General features: G+C 49.8%; 1 protein-coding gene across 18 annotated transcripts in view; it reads left to right on the plus strand.

Annotated features, from left to right (window-relative positions):
- Positions 1–324: 324 nt before the first annotated feature.
- The window catches only part of LOC122381535 (ELAV-like protein 1), a 40,172-nt gene continuing 25,998 nt past the window's right edge, over positions 325–14,498 (plus strand). For 6 of the 18 annotated variants that reach the window (XM_043365813.1, XM_043365817.1, XM_043365824.1 and 3 more), the window contains exon 1: positions 6,599–6,858. In XM_043365813.1, coding sequence (XP_043221748.1) covers positions 6,798–6,858 — 61 coding nt within the window. In that variant the 5' untranslated portion in view covers positions 6,599–6,797. Of the gene's footprint in view, positions 568–5,497; positions 5,651–6,532; positions 6,859–14,498 lie in introns of those variants that run through there. The other 12 variants (XM_043365811.1, XM_043365814.1, XM_043365821.1 and 9 more) reach the window with 8 other exon arrangements.

Below are 14,498 nucleotides of genomic sequence, written 5' to 3' on the forward strand. Positions count from 1 at the left end.
AATTAATAATATGTGGGTAGGTAGGTATATGAAAGAGAAATGCGGTTTAAAAATTTTACACTTATGTCCCATATGGAAGCAGGAATCCTTCATAATGATCATGAATGAAGGAAATCGTAGTTGACGTTCAAGGCCTTCACTTACACGTACGACCTAAACATAGCGGTGATTATGCGAATACGTGATACAATTTTAATTTCTATTCACAGCAGTGGGTCATGATTAGCATCAAACTCAAGGCAGCTTGTACAAAACATTTTAGCATCTCCATAGTGGCGGACCGGCGGCCGACCACTGCGCATTCTCCCCCACTATTGATTTTTCACGCGCTGGCCCGACTGCGACGATCAGCGACAAATACGATCCGAAAGCTCTGAAGTGCTGCTGTGTTCTGTTTCAAGCATTGTTTGATTGTATCTTGTATCTGTTTATATCAGTATATTAAGTAATTAAGTTGTTTTGCTGATTATTCTTGGTTTGTTGTCAGTATCGTTTGGGAATCTGCAGTCCTCTGCCGTTTTCTTCGTTCATACCGATCGTCTAGCTTCAACCGGGCCACGTACTCACGTAAGCTACCTATCTATCGCCTGAGTTTCTGCTTCTTTTTGCTTTTATTATTATTTCCTATGTTTATCAGTGCCTCAATATGACACAGCCTGCAAATGATGCTTCAAAACCAGCACGCTCGACCAATAACGGGTAAAGAAAATGTGCCATCTTCCTAGCATGATCATTGATCCTACCCACCTTTCTCGTTTTTAGAACGGCGACAACAATTTTATGAAAAAGGCCATACAAGTTCGAGTGGGCTAATCGGGCTAGCTACCAGCGGGCTAATCATATGTAGTAGCTTCAGGCTCATGATTTTCAACGAGTTACTTATGAGCGAAGTATGAGTAGTTAATGATAAATAACAGCGTGTATACCTAATGTTTCGGGACAGCGAAAAATGGGGTCGCTGCGTGAAGCTGAAAATAATGCAATTAAAAAAATCAGTGGCATGGCTGGGGCCCTTGCAGCGAAATAATAAAATCCTTTATTTCGGGGTGGCGCTTGATATTGTTTAGGTAGGTAATTCGCGAGATAAGTAAGCATTTAGTGCCATTTTGACGATGTATCGGTTTTGTGACCTTGTGACCTGAACTGGGTTCACTTGAACTCAAACATCATAGGATAGGTGTTAAATAAATGCCCCAAGTTATGTTTGAAATTGGTGGCTCTATTGCCTCTATGTGCCATGGATCACACGCTGTTAACGAAAAACTCTGTGATTGCGATGCCGCTAAATTAGTCAAATTTTACCCTAACCTTGTACCGTTTTTTTTTTTTTACCTGGTGACCTGACCTGGAGAGACTGAGACCGGAAATTTTCAGGGACGGCGTGAAAAGGATGCTTGGCAGCGCTACGCCCACGCCGTTTTTAAGCTATTTGCAAAAAAAAAAAACTTAGGGGGTGCTGCATCAACCCCCCTGGCCTGGCGAGGGTTAATCCTCGCTCGCCGGCACAGGCCATTTTACGTCCTTCGACGGCACAGGGGAGGGGGTGGTACGACGCCCCCTCGCGTTTGGCCCCTGATCGAGCTAGAGCTTCGCGGAAAAAACGAGCGTGTTGCTGCCCGTCACGAGAGGAAGTCGATGATACCCAATTTGAAGGTCCTAGGTCATCGGTTGACCTTGCAGGTCAGGTCAATCACCCAAAAGTCGGGAAAATCGGGACCTATTAGAAAGTTGCAAAGCGTGGTTGCTATGTTTTTTTTTTTCGGGGTGCTGATCACGAATATTGTGTTAATTTTGATCACATTCACAGATGATGTCTTTAAGGATTTAGACCAGGTCGGGTCAGGTCGGGTCAGAGCAGTTCAGGTCAACCAGTAGGGGTCTTGACGGGTATTCGTAGTAGGTACGTACGTGTCAACCGCCTCTGACAGCTTCGCAACATATTACGAAGGCACCAAAACTATTTCGTAAATGTTCAAATGGTTGCTAAATTCCAATTCGGCTACAAAACCTGGCCAAGATATTTTAAAACTCGAAAAAGTGATCCGAGGTCATCAGAGGTCAATGACCTTGAGGCTTGAACTGACCTTCAATGGCCTCCTGTAAGGATTTTTATTGGGGGGGGGGGACAGAGGCTCAAGGTGCCAAACTAGGGCACCCCTAAATCCTATTTTCTTATCGGATCTATAAGGTCACTTATTTTTCATCACAGCCCTGATACGGTGAATATTTTCTTTTTTAATGGAAAAAAGGAGAAGTGATAGGGCTTCCAACCCAACTGGCGGATCAAGGGGGAGGGGGTATTTGGCCAATTATTCCCCGCAGCGCCCGCAATGGATGAAAATTTGCGGTATTTCAAGGTAAACGAAAAGCTCTACTAGGAAAAGTTGTTAGTATTACATTTTTGCTGACACCGAGTGTCTTCCCAAAACCTTTTAAAGTCACTTTGACTGAGTTTCGGACAGAGAAGCTACTGATTCCGCCGCACATATTAGCCGTTTTCAGACGGCCATCTGGTACACATTTGGCGCACATCTGGTGCAGATTAGGTGCAGATTTGGTCAAATTAGGTTCAGTGTGTCTCTTAGTAGCTATCAGCTAGGGTTGCACTATTTGCTTATATGCCTGCTTTGTCATATCATCAGAGAGTATCATCGATTAAAACACTGAAATAAATTCATAAAATACAGATACCTATTTGCTGTAAAAGAGATTAGGTGCAGACTTGGTCAAATTAGCCGTTTTCACGACGGCCATCTGGTACACATTTGACACATTTAAAAGAAATTAGGTGCAGATTTGGTCAAATCAGGTGCATTCGCCGGATAGACCGTCGTGAAAACGACTATAGGTGCACTCACCGGATAGCCCGTCGTGAAAACGGCTATTATATATAAGCCTCGTCTGTCGTCATACTGAATAGGTACAGATATGAGATACCCCAGAATTTGACCTTTGACCTAATATTGACCCGACAGCTGACCCCAATGCTAAAACCCTATGAATGATTTGGGAAGGTCTTGTCATCAGAATTTCATTTGCAGGTGGTAAGGATCCATGCCTACGGTTTATGACCTGCAAGTTTCAGACAAATATATTTAACCGCTTGGCCTACAGCACGTCGCAGACGTGTAAGAAGTAAGAACTCCTTGTATGTCTATTGCACGTGCAGCGTGCACCCCATATTTATACATGCCCTCTCAGTCTCACTGACTCTCAACATTCCTTACTGAGCACACCTCCGCTACCTAGAGATATAGTGGGCGCAATCTAGTGATCTACTTAAAAAGTCGCTAAATTGCATCTGGCATCATGGGGAGCAGAGGCCTTCGTCCATGCCAACACAGATAAAATTATTTGAAAAGTTAAAAAGCATTAGGATACATGATTGTCATGACAACTACCTGACAGGCTTTCCTTGCCTTGTTATACTTGTGCAACGTTCCAGTAACGGTAACGCTGGCTTGCACTTTTTCTTGCCGCCGGTGGGATTAGAACCCGCGATCTCAGTCTTCTCACAGAGCTCAAGACTAATTGTCACGCACGATCTTCCCGCTCCGCAAATCATTGTTCTTACATCGATAGAAACCTCTGCATCGACAGTGTGTGTGTGACGTGATACTACTGCCTGCCGTAAGCACCACTACCAGAATAAACATAACCTTGAAACTTGGTGCCAATGAGAAGATGTAAGACAGCGCCACCATAGGCGGCGGAACGGGGAGGACACCGGGGCACCATGCCCCCCTTTGACTTTGTCATTTTTACATAAGCCCTATGGGCGTTGCATGGGACCAAAAGGCAGTGACCCCCCCCCCCTTACTTGAAGGTGTTGCGCCGCTACTGAGCGCTACCGGACACCGGTACGGGCGGTACCGGATACCCAACGTTCCGCCGGTTCGGCATTATCTTGCTAAAATTTGCCACACAATGCAATTTATGTCGTGCAACTGCAGACCACTATAGGGCATTGCACCCATTCGGCACCAAGCTCGGCACTCACCGGAACGGAACTGATTTTGCAGTTGCAGGACATGCTTGAAAATGCAAGCGAAATTATTCAGCATTATTTGAGAAATAAAATGACATTCCTACTTTGCTAAATAATTGTAACAAATTTTTTAAAACTTTTCTAATATGTAATGACATTTTACAACATCGTAAAAGAAAATGCTCTTGATATTGTTATATTCTGCTCTTCGAGTACATAATTGCTTGGGTATCAAAAAAATCTGTTTGCATGGGCAGTACGGCCACGGGAACCGTCGTCAGATTGGTCGTCACGCAAGTCGTCACGTTGACGTTAGTAACGAGATTGTAGGTAAATATTTGTTGCTTGATTTGTGTTGTGGGCATTGCAGGTGGGTATTTGTGTTTTGCAGTGAATTTATACTGACTATGATGGAAAGTACAAATAAGAAACGAAGTGTGAGTGTATTGTATAGTTTTGCACTGTTCCATGCTCGGTGTTTTTGTTTTAGCATTTTGAATTCTAATGGAATGGGGAATTCGAATAAGAATTAGGAACGAAGAATGTTCACCTATGAGCATGTATGTGCTTTAAAGGGTAACATTAGATTTGAGTTGAGATAGCCAAAATGGGGTCCCTGGCTCACAATTACCGGTTTCGGCACTTACAACATCGAGAAATGCCTTAAATCGGAAATATTGAATTTCAAAATTGCAGCGTTTTGATTCAGAGGGGCTGATGCTTTTGAATACCCCTCTGAATGTGTGACGTCAGCGGAGATCTAACGATTTTTAAATATTTTACTATAACGTTTGGTAGCACGCGGTGGTATAGGCTGCTTTGCGCGCAACAAATGCCGCACTTTCAAATAAAGTCGCAAGGAACAGCGGATATCCCAAAAAGTACATAAACAAAAGTAAAAGTCTAATATCTTGAAACCGGTGAATATTTTTCGATAAAATTTGGTAGATCTTCGTTTTCGCTCTTTCTAAACCTAGCGGCACCACTTTCATGCCAATTCATTAACTTTTTTGAAGGTGGGAGGGTCCCTTTAATGGAAGTAACTCACGTGCGGTTGGAAATGTAGGTACGTACCTATTTCATTTTCCATCGCGGAAAGACGATGTCTTGTGTAGCCGTGTCCGGCGACCCCATTACGGGGATTCCCCGGGTTGAGTCGATCCCATGTTTTATTCGGGTATCGTCCGCGGGTGCATTCACGCCTGCTAGCACCTCGTACGAACAGCTACCACCAGCCCGGCGCGATGGAGAGGGGACCAGCGATATGAAACTGGCGATTGCCAAGCGCCGCCGCTTCCATCGCCTCAGTTCAGTTCCTGACAGCCACCCGCCATGGCTGTGCTTTCTACCCATAGCCTTGTGTGCACCGTTCCACCGATCGAGCGGGGTCTGACCGTCGTGAGTCGTGAGTGTTGACCCCGCCCTGTCTGTCCTGCACCCGTCCTGTGTCAGTGTGGCGTCACGGCTGCCCTGAGCATGTCACTGAGCTGTTGCACCGCTACCCCGCAGATCCAGCCGCCTCTCTCCTGTCCTTCTCGCACCTCCGTCCGCCGGTCGTGAAGATGTCTGGCAGATTCGGCAGGCCGTCGCCGTGTAAGACCCCGTTCACCCTGGTCTCGGCGAGAACTCCTTACGCGCCTTGTCCGCACTTCGGCTCCAGAGGTAGGTGGATCCTGCCTGCATCATTGCTAACTGGGGGTGCATCCAAGGGTGAATCCCCGGCGGCTCTACATTTAGCGCCGCAATAAGTGGGTGAGCGGCCTGTCAGCGCATCCGTCACATTCGGTATTCACGGGCGACGTGACGTCAGAGGCGGACGCGCCTCACATTAAAGGGACCCTCCCACCTTAACATTAGTTTTGAGTTGAGATAGCCAAATTGGTGGCCATGGCCTGAAAATACCGGTTTGGGCATTCACAACATCGAAAAATGCTTTAATTCGGAGATATGGAATTTCAAACTTGCAGTTTTCGGATTCTAAGGGGCTAATGCATTGGTATGCCCCCTTAGAATTTGTGACGTCAGCGGAGATCTAACGATTTTTAAATCTTTTACTAAAACGTTTGGCAGCACGCGGTGGTATATGCTGCTTTGCGCGCAAAAAATGCCGCACTTTCAAATAAAGTCGCTAGGAACAGCGGAGATCCCAAAAGTAAACACAAGTAAAAGTCTAATATCTTGAAAACCGGTGAATATTTTTCGATGAAATTTGGTAGATATTCATTTTTGCTCTTTCTGAACCGAGTGACATCACTTTCATGCCAATTCATTAACTTTTTTGAAGGTGGGAGGGTCCCTTTAACCCGCTCCCCTGTCCCGGAGAGGCTGTCGGAAGCACGCGACTGCAGCCGACTGCCGCGACTTCGCTCCAACCCAATTGCGGCAAAACTTCTTACAACTTGGTGCTTTCCATAACCGCGCAACACTGGAAAAAGAACGTCAGAAAAAAAGCGTGGATAGCGTACCGAGCAGTCGGTTCGGGCGGTGGTTGTCATGGTGACGGCCGCTGATTGGCCGGGCCCGCCGGCTGCGCGCGCCGCCGGCGGGTCAGCTGCGCGCCGCCGCCAGGCAGGAGCCCGTCCCGCCCGCTCCGCCGGCCGTCCGCCGCCCCTCAGTCCTGTTGAAACGCCGCCAGTCGCCGGGCGTGCTCTCGCGCACGGGTGTTCAGTTCCAGTTTTATTCGGTTTTACTGGTCGCTTTTACCTGAGTTTTCGTCTCAGTTGCGAGGTAAGCATCTTGATGCTCCTGCCGACCAACGCCGTGCGGGTCTGAGTGTTTATTTCTGGTTGGTTCTGTATCATACCATTCCATGGATCGAGTTCAACAAGAGGAGGCGGAGCATGCCAGCCTCTCGTATGCCAGCCTGACAGGCAGGTGCCCTCTGGTATTTCTCGGCGGCGCGGTTCGACCGCTGGGTGACGGGACGGGCGGGCCGCGGGTCGCGGGCGGGGTGGATAGTGGGATGAGTGGCCCATATGGCGGGGCGGGTGCATAGTGGGACAAATGTGACGTTTTTGGCTAGGGGTAGGTTATAATTAATTAATGGTATTATAATGAATCGTTCATGTTTTCCGGGACAGATGACGCAGGATTTGGGTCACCAGTTGTTTTGAGAACATATTGCCCAAAATATGTTTAGATTAAAGATTTGTCTGAACTGCTAGGGTACCGTTGAGTATTAGCACATTGAAGGGACTGTTTGCCTACAACGATGTCCATTGTGCTTGTCCGTCTCGCACATGTATTGTATTGACATTGATGTTGATGCCCCGGCACTCCTGGCCCTCCCAGCCCGCATTTTCCGAACGCACAATCGCCGAGCCTGTGTCTCTATGTGTGCGCTTGTGGTTTCATTTCCAATTAGTGTGAAGTGAACAGAGTTTGAGAGTGCCCGTGTGGGCTGGTGTGTGTCAAATGTGTCCATTAGGGCGGGTCGATGAAAAAAGTTTTCAAGTGAAGAGCGATTTTCCTACGGGCTGATCCATAAAACGGTTAAAACATATTTTTTGCGAATTTTTGAAAAGGAACTGGGCGCGCCGTCCACGGTTTTTCGAGACCACTTTTGCTAATTTTTCTCGTTGTTTGCAAAATTTAGTAGGAAAAAATCGAGAAAGATACTATATTTACCACTTTCCTAGTTCTACATGCTTACCCCCACCTCTTCACAAAGTTTGGAAACCCCAGTGGCAGAATCGTGCTCAGAATAGCGATTAGCATCGGCGATCTGAGCGCAACGAAACCAGCGCCATCTATTGAGCGAGTTTGGCATAACATTGGTTTTGACGGCTTTCCGACCGTTAAAAGCTGACGCAGCCGCTGCCAGGGTATATTGCCGCTGCCGCGTCGGGTATATGGTGTTCTTTGGTGTTCCTAAGTGTCTGGTGTTCCTTATTTGACACTAGGTGAGTTGTACCCATTCGATCCATATACTAAGTTGCTCCGGAAGCTATGTGATTTCGCCAAGAAAACAGCGAGATGCTTAACTTTGATATATGTTTATCAGTTAAATTAAGTTTTGCAGACAGATAAAATCAGTCCAAACCGTATGATCATTTTTGAATGCAATGTAGCCAGCCACCTTACCGTCCTAGGACAGAAAATCACACTTCGATAATTGATTCAAACGCCGGCATGAGAGCGCTGCATTGCGTCCTGATGGCACACATGATGTAACTGAGACGTGCTCTCTTAATAACAACAGCGTATGCTGCCTAAGTTAGGAGCCGGACGGCTCGCTCCACTGCCTGAGTAGTGAGTATGGGTATGCACCGGATCGAAATTAATTTGCTAAGCAGCGGGTCGAAGGTCACCCTCGTCCCTCTTCCAGCGAGATTGCTATTGGTGACTCTGTAACGCGTTTTTTGGACCGATCTATGAGCTGCATGTAGTGCATGACTTGTTTATTGCAAAATGCTGATAGAATCGCATATCTTTGTCTCCTGCCTCATTCACTTCTTATACTTTTTTGCCGTAAGTGTCTCGAGTCTTTTTATCACCATTCCTTAGTTCAGCAAGCATCGCAGCGTATGCACTGTTTGCTGGCTGTCTGTATCGGCTAGTGGCAGTCCAAAAAAGTTTCCTATAGTGAGCCCGGTACTTATTCCTGTCGATCACTGGGCAAATGACACAGACCGATGAGCTGAGAGGTCTCGCAATAGCGGGATGCTTTGGAGTAATCCGTCTCTGCAATGTTTACTCCGTAATTTCGGACCACATTGGGACATAGTGAACTACATTGAACTCGGTGATAGTTCGAAGCTGGTCAATATATGTTGTATGATGGGCGATCGCGACGGAATACGTAACTTGCAAGCTGCCAACGTAAGCCATTTTACCAAATTCAAGGGCTCAAGCTTACTTACTGACAGCTACCTCAGGATTTGTCAAGAGGTGAAGTCTGCTTCCGGGCTGTTCAGAAGTGTTCTCTGATCTGGACTGCATGGCGTTGCCCGAAACGGCACGAACGGTTCCTGCTCGATGCACAGGCACTCTTAGTAAATGGTCCACTGATCGGCGCGGCTTTAGTCCAGTGGCTTTTCCACAAGTCTTGTAAACTTGTTTAATAATTTGGCCCTTGTCTGATTTTGGTGTAAAATAGAATAAGCACTGACTACCGGCTCATTTACTGAAGCAATATGCTCGTCCAGCAGGCTCGTCCTAGCCGATGATCCAGCACGGCTATCCTATTTATCATGATAAACGACGCATCCTTATGCACGTAAAATGCAGAAGGGCATTTCCTTTGTAATCACTTGCCTATCCGAGAACAGAATGTGAAGTGTCACCGAGGACCACCACGCGGCATTAGTTCCGTTTCGACATGGAGGCTCCTTTCCACTAACTGCAACAATGTCACATGATTGGGATCACAAATTGCGCCGGCGACCGCTTAGCAGCTACTACTGCGGTTATTATGAGGTCAGTTTCCCTCAAAGCTCGATGCTCCACTGCTTGTTGCGGTGGCCCAGCCCCAATAGGTCATCAAAATGGGATCTGATGGTCCGATGAGAACGCGCGACTCGGGCAGTGATATGATACGCGGATCGCCGATCAGCAGGATACCTCGCAACTCATCCTCAGTCTGCTGTCAGATGAAGCCGGGCTAACTTAGTACTTATTCTGCAATTGAGCTGCTACTGTTCAATTCTAACACTAGGTTTGCATTAAAAAAGGTTAAATTTACATGCAAGAAATCGAAGCCAAAACTGAAAATAATGCTGCTGAAGTCTCAGCGCAGAATTAAATGACTAATAGGTCCAGCGGACACTATCGCACTTGGCGATTAATGGCTGTGCTAAAGTCAGGTGAACCCCTAATATGTAAATTTCATGGCTAATTTAATTGCAATTGACAGCTTTCACGCTATATACGCTCCTGTGCCTCACGTTTTTTCATCAGCGTCCTAAGATCGCATCAGCAGAATGCATACTGTCTCGACCGACGCAAGGTTAACAGTCCTCTCAAGAGATGGCGCTGCGATCGAGTTGCGGAAAACCGATACAGAGAGCATGGCACCATGGCCACAGTTAGAGAGATACAGCCAACAGACTTACAGAATAGGTTGAGGAATAGCTGAAGTTTCAAGGTATATATTTGAAAATAATTAATTACATGATATTTGTGCTCAAAACTCGCGTGCAGTGAAAATGTAGCGAAAAACCCGGTCGATTAATTGGCTGCGGCGACCCGCAACCTCAACCAAAAAAATTGAAAAAATTCACACAGTCTTCTTGTGACATGCTCCGTAGGAATTTCGGTCTTCATTTTGTGTCCTCGAAAAAAAAGTTATCGGATGACCCGCCCTAGTGTCCATGTTTGGTTTTGAAGGTGTGAATGTCAAATTGTCATTGGTGTTTTTTCATGCCACAGTCAGCCTTCTAAAGGCCTGGGAGTGGGCACACTATGCTTTTTCTGTGTGCGTTTTTTTGCGAGTTTGCGTGATTTGCGTAATATCGTTCTAGAAAGAAACGACATAACGTTTTTGTTATGTTTTTTCATATAAACTTTTAATTAATATAAAAGTTTTATTAACTTTTAAGTAAGTGTTAAAGAAGTTATATAAGTTATAACTTTTTTCTAGAACGATATTACACAAATCACGCAAACTCGCAAAACACGCACGCAGAAAACGCATAGTGTAGCCAGGCCTTAAAAGTTCCCAGTGAAGAGGGGCGGTGTGGCCGTTCTGAGCTGTCTGCAGGCTGCGCTGCCGTCTGGCGGTGTCTTTGTAGTGTGTTCCGTCTGACCCACTGTATGTGTTTCCGTTGTCGTTATCCACACGTGTTTTCTGGCTCGTTACCTCGGTGAGCTGTACCGTACTGACACCCCATGCTGTCCAGTATCCATGTTGATGGTTTTTGTCCACCCAAAGCACTTGTGTTGATGAGGGCTACATTTGAATCAGGAATGTTTAAATGAGACTGAATTTGAGCTGGTAACAATGCAGAATCGTTTCAGTTTCTTTGAGCAGTGTAAAACTTGCTGATGGCGAAATGCTTTTGGTTTGATGCTGAAAATTGATCTGAAGTGCTGAGTGGCAATACCGCCGCTTGAAAAGAGTTTTCGCTTGGAAAGGTTTTTGGTTACCTCACTTGGCTGATTACACATTGGCCCAGTTGCTTACATGGATAGCTCGCCATTCTAGTTTAGCTCACTGGAACCATCTATCCGGGTGTATTTTTACAGAAAATGGCACGATTGATCTCTGGCGAGCTAGTCTGAATGTGCACGCCTCTGACTAATGAAATCCATCCTTGCGGCGATGTGCGCTGCAGCGGTATAGAGCCGCGATTGACTATCTGTAAAAGCGTGCCGCCGAAGGAACTCTTTCACGTGCGCTACTCGATGTGCGGAGGTCGGGTTCATGCGGCCAGAATCCGGACCAAAATAGACTGCTCATCAGAGACGTGTTGCGGTTCAGTTACGATGGTTTCCTGGACGTACTCCGGTTTGTTGTCAATGGTTGCCATGGCAGCGAGCCAGCTAGAGTAAATATAGGATAGCAAAGCACCTATGATGTCACAGAGACTGTTGTCATTGAGCCTGCCTCAAAGCCGAGCTAGCATCTGAAAAATCTTCATGGTTCTGGCACGAACAGAAGCACTCCTATTCGAGATCACCCTTCGTTTTGCATGGATGCACCCTTGCTTGCATGGCGCGTTCTCACTGTTATGCGCCCATTCAAAGAACTGCGGTCGGTGGTGGCGTTAATTACCAGTACCTGGGTCATTTACTTTCAGCAATATTCCAGTCACCAGACGGCGACATACAGCAGCTGGCGCCGCCTGGCTCCCATTGGCCAGTTGTATGGGTCGCGTGCCCGCGCGCCGTTGGGTAATGACGTTTTGTGTCGGTGTCCGGTAATGGCGAGTGGTCGATGACGATTATGTTTGTTCGGCCGGACGCAATTACCGCGCGCTGCCCCAGAGTCTGCGTCGGGCATTATTCGATGGCGCACGGTGCGTGCCCTGTGCCTTATTGTCGGTCCTGTTTGGATGGATGATTGCTAGGGAGTTCTCAGAAGAAGAAAAACACCGAGGACAGAAGGCAATTGTTTGGTAGAGGAGATGCAATTAGCCTGAGGCAGTTGTCCTAGTTCTCAGGACTTTATTGTGATAGGTCTTGCGTGCAGTAAGTAGATTCTGATGCTGCTGTATCGCATACATGATATTCTCATGTAATAGGCATATGCTATGAAACTTTGTGCATTAGCATAAGCAATAAGCGTACCTAGCTAGTAGGTACTATCTTTAACTACATACCTACATGCGCGGCTTTTGCGAAATTTCTCCAAGTTTGGGTCGCTCCATTCATCCTTGAGTTTTCTTTGCACCTATCCCTTGAACTTTTCTAATTGGAGAAGTGATGTTAATCCCCGATTGGCTTGTGTTCTAGTCTGACTATGCTAGCCTGACTATGCTATATGCTGCACTATGCTGTCTGCTCCTCTGACCGAGCCCAGCCGCCGTCCTGGCTCCGGTCCCCTCCCTGGTCTCGTCTGTACAGGTGCCGGAGCGTCGGCGACGGCAGGCGGAAACAAAAGATACAAAGGCGGCTCACTGGCGGCGGCGGCGGCGGCTGGCGCGTCGCCAGAGGAGCCAGCCGCGCGGCGAACACTTGAGCCGCCGACGGTCCCCGCCGGCTGCCAGCGCGGCCGCCGCCGACACCGACTCACGGCGCGGCGGCGCTCTGCGGAGCTCACCGCCGCCGCGGCGGGCCGAGCTCCGGTCCCGGCCGACCGGGCGGCGCCGCGGGCCGACTCCGGGTCACGCCAAGAGCAGCGGATCAGTCAGCTGCGTTCGGCGCAGCTGATTGATGCGTGACGTGCTGCGGTTAACTGCCGACGGGTCGGCGCCCGCGGCGGGAGACGACCGGCTTCCGGTGACCTTTGGAGAGCCGAGCGGCGGTAACCACTCTGCGGCCGGTGTCGGCGCTCTCGGCCGGGTATTTCTGTCGACGCTGAGTAGCGCTGACTGAGCGCCTCCGCCAGCCTTCCGGCGACGGGAGCCGGCGGGAACGACACACGGTACCCCCAGCTGGCTCTGTCCGAACCCCACAGATGGCGGCGACACGGCGGCGCTGCACTTTACCCCCATCATGTGCGGCCGCCATGAGTGCGATTCCCCGGGGCCGGGCGGGACAATGCCGCCGGCGCCGGGTCGATGTGCCCGCGGCGCAGCTGGTGCGCTCTCGAACACACAAAGACGGCGGCGGCGGCCGGCCCGAGCGCACCGAGCGCCGGGCGGCGGCGGAGGCTCTGTCACGCGCCGGCCTGTTAGCTAATTGCATCGGACAATCACGGCGGTGCTGGCGATGGCCGGCGGCCGGTTCGGGCGCCGACCGGTCGATCGGACGGCGCCCCATCGATCGACTTCGACGCCGGTGGGTGGGGGCTCGGTCGGGTTGGGTTGGAGGGGGCTAGCAGCGGCGAGGGTGGTGGAAAGTGACAGCGCGGAACCCCGCCCGACCCACAGCCACCGTACGCCGCGAGCGCTCCGATTCGGCGCGGACGTATCGGGTGTCTGCCCTGTTCCGGTCGGCGCTGGCGTAGGAATATCCGCCTGTCGCGGCCGCCGGTCGGTCGGTGGCGGGGGCTTCTCTGTTCGTCCGGTGTCTGGTTCGCCGGCCCGGGTCGGTCGGTCACGGCAGCATCACGGTCGGAGCCGGCCGCTGTGTTCGTGTTGACGTTGGCCACCGCCGTCCGACGCGGCGGAGATGGGAGCGCCGGGGATCGAGGGCTGCTGGTTCACCGGACCGGGTGGAATCACGGCAGAGCTGACGGGCGTGTCGTTAAATCCACCGCCGGCGTCCCAGCGGCAGTGGCGTCCCACCTGCCTCTGCCGGCTGGTGGAGGGGAGGGGACGGCGCGTGCCACCCCTCCCCTCCCTCCCCTCCAAATTGGCACGCGCCCGGCGTCGGACCGGTCGGTGGACCCCTCTGATGAATGATCGCTCCATGTGCGGTGTTCGTGAGTGGCGGCGGGGCTGACTGTGCCGTCACCGAGGGGAGCTGACAGACGCCGGCCGATCGTCTGACAGGCAGCCGGCTGTCAATGACAGCTGTCGGCGCCACTTGCTGCCGGCTGACAGATCTGGGCACCTGCGCCAGCGGCGGGTCGTCGGTGTTTTGTCAGCGGCGCAGCAGCGTTTTTGTGACGGCGGCTGCTGCCGAACGGCCTGTGCCGTTTCGTTCTAGCTAGATAAGTAGGCACTCAGCGTTGCATGCTAGCCAGTAATTGGAATCGTTGAGGACGATTTCCGGCTGAAGATGGTTTCATCTGTTCTTGTAATGGTGCAGAAGGGATTCTGTCTTTGTTCCCGTATATTGGATTACGGCCCCGCTGGGATCAGACCACCGCTGTTGGAACTGGTCGCGGACCAGTGTAGGCACCTGCCCGGTCTCTGGCCGCCGTCTCGCCTCTGCCATTCACAGCGCCGCTCTGTACGGCGTGCTCGTGCAGGGCCCCGCCCCGTCCGCGGCAGACCACGCCTGGATAATGGGAGCTCGGCCG

Source organism: Amphibalanus amphitrite, unplaced genomic scaffold (genome assembly GCF_019059575.1).
Source record: "Amphibalanus amphitrite isolate SeventyFive unplaced genomic scaffold, NRLGWU_Aamphi_draft 000121F_arrow, whole genome shotgun sequence".
In the NCBI taxonomy this organism is placed as follows: Eukaryota; Metazoa; Arthropoda; class Thecostraca; order Balanomorpha; family Balanidae; genus Amphibalanus; species Amphibalanus amphitrite.